The sequence below is a fragment of the Ascaphus truei genome, chromosome 17, assembly GCF_040206685.1.
Source record: "Ascaphus truei isolate aAscTru1 chromosome 17, aAscTru1.hap1, whole genome shotgun sequence".
NCBI lineage: Eukaryota > Metazoa > Chordata > Amphibia > Anura > Ascaphidae > Ascaphus > Ascaphus truei.
Window position 1 is genome coordinate 13,083,154 of NC_134499.1, and position 9,378 is coordinate 13,092,531.

General features: G+C 43.7%; 1 protein-coding gene across 2 annotated transcripts in view; it reads left to right on the plus strand.

The window, feature by feature from the left end:
* Positions 1-8,918, plus strand: part of LOC142467954 (uncharacterized) — a 51,601-nt gene extending 42,683 nt beyond the window's left edge. Inside the window, exons 5-6 of one of the 2 annotated variants that reach the window (XM_075573974.1) lie at positions 697-794; positions 7,961-8,918. In XM_075573974.1, coding sequence (XP_075430089.1) covers positions 697-794; positions 7,961-7,964 — 102 coding nt within the window. In that variant the 3' untranslated portion in view covers positions 7,965-8,918. Of the gene's footprint in view, positions 1-696; positions 795-3,929; positions 4,499-7,960 lie in introns of those variants that run through there. The other variant, XM_075573973.1, reaches the window with a different exon arrangement.
* The last annotated feature ends 460 nt before the right edge of the window (positions 8,919-9,378 follow it).

Here is a 9,378-nt window from a genome sequence, read left to right on the forward strand (position 1 = left end):
TAGACACGCGAAGCATTGCAGCCTATTAAATCCTAATCATTATCATTTAACAGATCAGCCGCCCGTCAGCCAGGCATGAACCCAGGCTGGGAAGGCAAACGCAACGGGGCTTGTCAGAGGTGAGGAGCGGCGCATTCCAGGTATCTGCCAGGTACATACTGGGTATTTGCTCGAATAAAGTGTGTCGGTGCAGTACCTAAACCTAAACACCCCAACAAAAAAAGAACAAAAAAGCCTAAAGTACACATCAATACAATTTATCTATCACCAAAACAGCAAAATAATTAAAATTATGTTATTCCAAAACATAGAATACAATTAAATAAACACCTATCCAACCAATTCAAGAAATAAAAGCACTAGCCTACAAATCAATTAAATAAATAAAACCACTAGCCAACAAAACAATTAATAAATTTAAACCGCTAACCAACCCTAACATGTACTAAAAACAAGCCATTCAAATTCCAAACAATTTAATCAAAAAAATAAACAGAAAAATAAAAAAATACCAATAAATTCAAAACAAGCATTTGCCAAAAAAATGCATTGCCTGTCACTGTATTTATGTGTACCCTAAAGGGGCAAAGATTAATACATCGGCAGTCAATGGGCAATGAAAAACATATAAATAAATACAATCAAAAAACCTAAAAAATGACATTTACATACATTCAATATTTATCTTACCTGTAGAAGTCTTCACCCTCCGAATCCCGGCGTATCAGGAAGCTCTCGACCCGCGACGTCATCACCCGCAATCCGTTTACATCCTCCTTGAAGAACAGCATCAGGTACAAAAATCTTCTTTCTCCTTCTTCTTTTTCCTTCTAGTCTATCTTCATCTGTCATTCTTTTCTTTAATCTTCTTTCTTTCAATCCAAAACCCCATGTTAAATCCACAACGAATGTTGTCTCCTCGTCTTCTTGAGCTATAATGAGACGGAACAGGCCTTATATAGGGCCGGTGATGTCACATTTTAGGGTCAGATGGTACAGCTCCAATCCGTCTGGACCCTGTATCATGTGCCCACCTCAAAAAAAAATTTTTTATGGATGTGACGTCATCTCCAAGAGAGGTACGTCACATCCTTAAAACCACATGTCTCATATCACATGGAATAACAGCGAATCCATGTCCGAGTCTGTGTATGTAGTGTAAGGAGCCCTATGATAATAACGTTTATGCCCCTACAATGCCCATAGTTCCTCAGTCTGACATTGTTCCTATACCTTCTGACATCGCGGGAGCCCTGTTCTTGCCAGGCAGCGAGCATCATATGGTGGAAGGGAAGAAAAACATTGTATATTGCAGGGGGGGGGCTCAACTCCAGTCCTCAACCCCCCCCCCCCCCCCAACAGGTCAGGTTTTAAGGCTATCTCAGCTTTAGCACAGGTGGCTCAATCAGTGGCTCAATCAAAGAGCCTACTTCAGCACAGGTGGTGCAGTCTTTGACAGAGCCACTGATTGAGCCACCTGTGCTGAAGCAGGGATATCATTGTATAGTGGATGAGTAGCTTAAAGTAGTGGTGGGCGCCTTGCATAGAGTTGTGGCCAGACTATGTTCACGCTGCCCGGGGGGAACCAGCAGAAACCTGGGCGCGGCATGCCCCACTAACGGGAAATCACTCCGCGGGGGGGGTGTCCCATTCGGAAGAACGGACCGCACCCCCCCCCCAAGCAGGCGTCTGCCGCATGTTCTGTCCCTGCGTTTCATCCCGCGGCTCCGAGGGCAGAAGATCGGGCTACAGCGATATATAATGAATGCAGAACACTCCGGTGATATGGGGGGTGTGACTCTTCTTCCATATGGTGTCCTTTGGGGAAACGCATTGCGTTCAGACACGCCCTGTGTTTGCAAAGGAGCAGTCACAATATACAGTATTATCGCTGGCTTGGCAAACGGCAAAAAGAATCAGAGAACAATATATAGAAAACATTGCAACAAAGACACAGAATATTTTCTCTGGCGGGATGGGTTCAAGACAATGGCCCATATTAACTAAGTAGTGCTACGGCATAAGACAAGTTCCAGTTCCAGCATGTCTTAGTAAATGTAGCCCATTACAGCCCGGTTATCGAAGATAACTTATGGAGTAACACCACTTAGAAATATGACTTTATATGAGATCATAATTACTAAGGGGTGTCTGAAAACTGACTTCCAGCATGTAAGGTGTGTTATGGACTAGCACTTCTTTCTTAGGCCTCGTCCATGGTTGTTGCTTGCTGGCGGAGGCGCGCTGAGGCGCGCTTCCGCTCAGCACTGAGCCCCTACAGCCGCAATTAGAGCGGCTTTAGTAGGGGCTCGCCTACGCTTCCGCAAGCGCGCGAAGCGTAGGTCTTAGGGAAATGTAAAATTTTCCCGCTTGCCGGAGTGCAGGGCCGGTCACGTGAGCGGTTCACCCAATGAGGGCGAACCAGCTCCGTGACGTCACTGGCCCGCCCCCGGCCCGCCCCCTGACGGCACGCAGGGAAAGCACCCGCAAGGCCAGGGAAAGCATCCGCTTTCCCTGAGTCTCAGCGCGCCTCAGCACGCCAGCGGGAAGCTTGGCCGAGGCCTTAGAAGCGTATTCCATTTCCACCGAAGCGGTCCATTCGGCTGTTTACAGCTGAAATTCCCCATTGAGCACAATCGGACACTTTGGCGGATAGAGTAAGCCCTTTAATCAATCCAGATGTACTGATCATGAAAAGGAGGACAAAGAACCCCAATTACGCTCTCTTCATTACAATTTAATAGTTCACAAAAAGTTCAAAAACTACAATAATATGTATAGGTCTTCAAACCTGGCATTTATATTGATATGTGGGTCCTCGGCTCTTACCTTCTCCGGCGGCATCTGGAGGCATCTCCTCCCGGCATCTCATCTCCTCCCGGCATCTCATCTCCTCCCGGCATCTCCTCCTGGCATCTCATCTCCTCCCGGCATCTCATCTCCTCCTGGCATCTCATCTCCTCCTGGTATCTCATCTCCTCCCGGCATCTCCTCCTGGCATCTCATCTCCTCCCGGCATCTCATCTCCTCCTGGCATCTCATCTCCTCCTGGTATCTCATCTCCTCCCGGCATCTCATCTCCTCCCGGCATCTCATCTCCTCCCGGTATCTCCACCTGTATGGTCCTGTCATTATGGAACAAAATACTGATAAACAGCACTCACAAAAGCAGTAGTAAATATATATGCAGTGCAGGGTCCTGTCATTATGGCTCCACAACGTCAAATGGCGTCTCCTTGTCATGGCAACGCGGCGTCACAGGGCGTCCCGGTGTCATGGCAATGTGGTGCCGTGACATCACGTGGCGTCCCGATGTCATGGCAACGTGACGCCATTTGACGTCGCGGAGCCATAATGATGGGACCGTGCAGGGGGAGATGCCGGAAGGAAACGAGATGCCGAGAGGAGAAGGTAAGAGAGTTACAGAGACCCCGCGCTCCCCCCCCCCCCCCCAGCAATCGGTTTAATTGTTGTGGGGGAGAGCGCGGGGCTCGGTGTAGTGGCACTGACTGCACCGCCATCACGCCGGCCCTGCCTCCTACGCGTTTCGGTCCCAGCTGTAGGAGGAATATGTATATTCAATGCAGAAACCTTTTAGTCAACTTCATGAACCTTCCTACAATTGAATTCATTAATACAACGGAATCTACCACAGGATCAGACCCCCCAACGCTGGATTAAAAAAAGAAACCGCAGAATCGAAAAGAAATCATGAGTGCATGGGGACGGTATCTTTATATGTACAGTAAGCCCTGCGGTGTGATGACCTCTTCTCCATCCAGATACTACTGGAACTGCAGCTATGAATCCTTCGCATGTTAATAATATAGCATCTATAAACCTGACAAGAGAGACAGATTTATAACATTGTTCCCTTGTAAAAAGAGAAGTCTATATATGTTTCATTGAATCTTTTTTTTTTTTAATAGAGTAGGTGCTGTGTGTTATGCAGAGTGAGTACGCAGTCAGAGACACGGTGAATGCAGAGGTATGTTAATCTTTCACTGTCAGAAGGCCAACAAAATACTGCAGAGCATTGAAAAGGTTATAGGGAGCAGTTAGGGGAGGAGTTATATCAGTTAGGGGAGGAGTTATATCAGTTAGGGGAGGAGTTATATGGATTGGTTATAGGAGCAGTTAGGGGAGAAATGCTACTGATTGATTGTAAGAGCAGTTAGAGGAGGTATTATAGATTATAATTACATAGTTACATAGTCACATAGTCACATAGTCACATAGTAGATGAGGTTGAAAAAGACATATGTCCATCAAGTTCAACCTACGCTAAATTTAGACAACAGATACTTTATATAACTAGAGCTGTATTTATGCGACAGCGGAATGGGACATGAGTCACCCGTACCAAAGGGCTGAGCTATTGTTAAGATGATTTAATTAGACAAGATGTCTCCTTATCTCTGGATTAGATCAAATCTACTAATAATATTTCCATAGAGAACCCATGAGTGTATCTGCATGCATGCCACAAGTTACCAAACCTGCTTCAAAACTGTATTTACAGTACATTGATTCAGAGGAAGGCAAATAAAAAACCCTAGTGAAATATCATCTAATAATATCTCATAAGGGGGAAAGTAATTCCTTCCTGACTCCAAATATTGGCAGTCAGATTACCGCATGTTTACTTATTTGGTATTTTCCTGTATACCTTTCTCTCCTGGCTCGATTACTGTAACCTCCTGCTGTCCGGCCTCCCTGCCTCTCACCTGTCTCCCCTACAATCTATCCTAAATGCTGCTGCAAGAATCACTCTACTCTTTCCTAAATCTGTCTCAGCGTCTCCCCTGCTGAAATCCCTCTCCTGGCTTCCTATCAAATCCCGGATCTGGAACTCAACTCTCCTCCTCACTTTTAAAGCTTTACACTCTTCTGCCCCTCCTTACATCTCAGCCCTAATTTCTCGCTATGCACCATCCCGACTCTTGCGTTCTGCTCAAGGATGTCTTCTCTCTACCCCCTTTGTATCTAAAGCCCTCTCCTGCCTTAAACCTTTCTCACTTTCTGCCCCGCACCTCTGGAATGCCCTTCCCCTCAATACCTCACTAGCACCCTCTCTATCCACCTTTAAGACCCACCTTAAGACACACTTGCTTAAAGATGCATATGAGTAACACCGTGGCTAATACTATACACGATACATAAAGCTTGGCCCCCTGCAGACGCACTTACCTGAATGCCCTCCTAATGTCTCTGTACGTTCTCCCCACCAATTAGATTATAAGCACCCGGAGCAGGGACTCCTCTTCTGAAATGTTACTTTAATGTCTGAAGCACTTATTCCCATGATCTGTTATTTGTATTATTTTTTATTTATATGATTGTCACGTGTATTACTAATGTGAAGCGATATGTACACTAATGGTGCTATATAAATAAAGACATACATACATACAAAAAAAGGTCCAACTTTTTTTTTAACATATCTATTGTATCTGCCATCCCAGTCTCCATGGGAAATTGGTAATGGGTAATGAATCCATGGGTAGTGAATCCCACATTGTAACTGCCCTTACTGTAAAGAACCCTTTCCTTTGTTGCTGGTGAAATCTTCTTTCCTACAACCTTAAGGGATGGCCCCAAGTCCTTTGTACTGCCCGTGGGATGAATAGTTCTTTTGAAAGCTCCTTGTATTGTCCCTGAATATATCTGTATTTAGTTATCATATCCCCTCTTAGACGCCTCTTTTCTAATGTAAAATAATCTAATTTAGCTAGCCTCTCCTCATGACTCAGATTGTCCATCCCCTTTATTAATTTGGGGGCTATTCTCTGCACTTTCTCTAGTTCCATAATGTCTTTTCTATGGAGTGCTGCCCAAAACTGTAATCCATATTCAAGGTGTGGTCTTACTAATGCTTTATAAAGGGGCATCATTATGTTTACTTCACTTCCATCCATTGCTCGTTTAATGCAAGATAAGATCTTGTTTGCCTTTCCAGCTACTGCATGACTTTGGGCACTATTGCTAAGCCTGCTGTCTACAAGCACTCCTAAATCCTTCTCCATCAAGGATTCTCTTAACTTATCCCCATTTAATTTGTAAATTGCCTGTTTATTCTGGTTTCTCAAATGCATAACCTTACATTTATCTGTATTAAACCTCATCTGCCATTTACCTGCCAAGGTAAATACTTGAAAACGTGAGGTAACTCTCAATGTACTACTTCCTAGTAAAACATTTTTATAAATAAATAAAAAGTTTCCAGTCTTCCAAGTCTCTCCCCCAAGTAGAGAAATTACATCCTGCTCTGATTCTACTACCTTACACAAATTAGTGTCATCAGCAAAGAGGGAGACTTTGCTCTCTACGCCAACCTCAATGTCATTAATAAACAAGTTAAAAAGCAGGAGTCCCAGTATTGATCCCTTAAGCACTCCACTCACAATTTTAGCCCAACCAGAAACAGTTCCATTTATTACAACTCTCTGTTGTCTATCTTTCTGTTTTCAGTACAGGTGCAAATATTTTTACCCAGTCCAATTTGCTTTATTTTGAGCACTAATCTCTTGTGTGGAACCGTATCAAAATTCTAGTAGATCACATGAACTGCATTACCCTGGTCTAAATTCCTACTTACCCCCTGAAATAAACTAATACGTTTGGCATGACCTATCCTTCATAAATTCATGCTGACTATTACTAATAATCCTACGTGCTAAACGTATCATTAGTACCCCCCCTCTAAAGTTATGGAAGGTATGGATAAAATTGAGAATAAATTTCACTCTAGAGGGTATCCTATGGATTTGCTATCTAAACAACGCCAGAAGGCGGAGAATTGGGCCCCTATGGGACTCATGGCTTCTGAGAAAAATACATTTTCTGTCCCTTTTATATCCACATATAATACCAATAGTGTTCAAAAGTATCAGAAATATCATACAGCGACATTGGCCACTTTTTAATAGTGATCCTCTTATTGCCTCCGTCCTTAATGATCCACCATTATTTTCTTATAAGAGAGGGAAGAATCTGCGGGACTGATTGGTTAGGGCAGACATTGGTGGTAAGAATATTAAGCAAATGTTCCTTGGAACCCCGAAACATGGATACTTCAGATGCTATAGTTGCAGTCAATGCAATAGCATCGTGGAAGGTCCTACGTTCAAACACCCCCTATCAGGCGAATCTTATGTGATTAAAGATTACTATACGTGTCTGTCCAAAGATGTCATATATCTTATTAAATGTCCGTGTGGCATGGGTTATGTGGGGAAGACTACTCAGAGGATGAAGGATAGGATTGGACAGCACAAAGCGGCCATACGCAGGTGTGACCCGGAAGCTCCGGTAGCACATCATTTCACACAGGCTGGGCACAACGTGAGTCAATTGAGGTACCAGATTATCGATGGGATGAGATTGGGCCGACGTGGCGGCAATTTAGAAAAAGCTCTGTTCCAGAAAGAATCCAGATGGATTAGAACACTTGGTACCATGACTCCTTTGGGCATGAATAAGGATCTCAACATGGGCTGTTATCTTTAGACAGCTTTGCCCAGGTATCTGTCTCCTGTGTGAATCATGTATTATTTACCCCATCTCTGTACTAGCCTCGATATGGTCTGGTGCTTGTCCTTCACTATTGCTCTAAATCTCTGAGGTTTGTGACTAGTCGGTTGGGCTCTGCGTCCTGTTGCTGGTGCAGGGTGATCCGTCCTTTGCCAGGGGGGGGTAGTCTCTCTCACCTCTGACCTGGCCCTTTATGTATTTTCAACTATAGTCTTATTGGTCTACTGGACACTCCTATCTAGCTCATTGACTTATGATCAAATATAAATTAAATGACATATGTCTTCATACCACTTTATGTTACTTTACAGTTCTTATTGAGGTTTAATTCTACGCATGTTTTACTTTGTTTTTAGGTGTATATACATACTATTTACACTAATCTTGTTTTGCATTTGGTTTCTTTATTTTTATTTATTAATCATAGGTGACTTTGACCTTATGGGGGGATCATATGTGACCCCATGCTTTGGAGGTTTGTGATCTGCACATACAACTACTGCCTCCTGTGTTATGGTGCTGGTTCCTGGTGCATGTATGCTCACACATAACTGAATACCGGGGTGAACATCTCTCCCTTCTATCTGAAGCTCTGCAAGCAAGACTGCTCGATTTAAGACTTTTCCTGTCTACTGCGCATGCGCAGAGGATCCGTTGCAGAGAGCCTGGATTTTACTCTCTGGGAGTGGGGCGCGTGCACGCGCATCACACAGCTGATTTCGGCAGCATGACTGAACTGTAGAGGGGAACAGTGTCACGGGACACCACTCAATGATTGCAGCTGATCTACCTATCAGTGGAGCGCTCATAGCGCATTAGGATGACGTCACCCTGCCTTCTTAACATCTCTGGTTTGTGCAGGTCCTCACAGACCCCCTTAGCACTTGAAAGGAGCAGGACTTCAGTAACTCTATACAGATTGTCTGTGGTTTGCATTTTCTGCATTTATATCTTTATCCTGCTCCCTCTGGGAATTTTCTATTGTGCCATATAGCAAAGTGTACTGGTTTCATTTTTTGTGTGGGGGCTGTTCAGTTTGTATCTGGGGCTTGACATTTTTTCTGTGGGTTTTGGGGACAGGGAAGTACCCCTCTGTTCTATTGGAGCGAGGGGAACGGGCCTGTCGAAGGGGTGTTCCCCGAAACGTTGCCCCCCTGCTGTTTCCCCTTAAGTGTACCCACCTGTGTGTTGTCTTGTCCCCTTCATTTGTTTCCCCCCCCCATCTTTTCCCATTATATTCTGATTGATTTTATTTATTGTCCATTTTTTCACTTTATTGGATGTAGGGTATGCGGTTCTGTTATTGGTTCTGTTGTGTTATATATTAATTATATTTCTTTTGGTATTATCCCGTTCTTGAATTACTGATTTCTATAGACAGTGAGTGCTGGACAGGTTTTGGATTTATTACTAATAATATTGTTTTCCATTATGTATCCCTGAACATTATCCCGCATTAAACCTTCAAGTAGTTTCCCCACTATTGAAGTCAGGCTTATAGATCTGTAATTCCCTGGTTGTGATCTAACTCCCTTTTTAAATATATTCACCACATCTGCTTTACGCCAATCTACTGGTACTGAGCCTGTGGAAATGGAGTCTGTGAATATTAAATGCAATGGTTTGGCTATTACTGAACTTAACTCCTGATGAACTCTTGGATGTATGCCATCAGGGCCAGGTGCCTTATTTACTTTAATTTTATGAAGCCACCTATGAACCTCTTCCTCAGTTAAGCAATTATTCGTTAATATATAGGTTGTGGCTTCCTCCTGTGGCAGTATTATTGCAATTGATTCTTCCTCAGTTAACCAAATGTTAGTTAATACAGCTGAACCCCGTTAT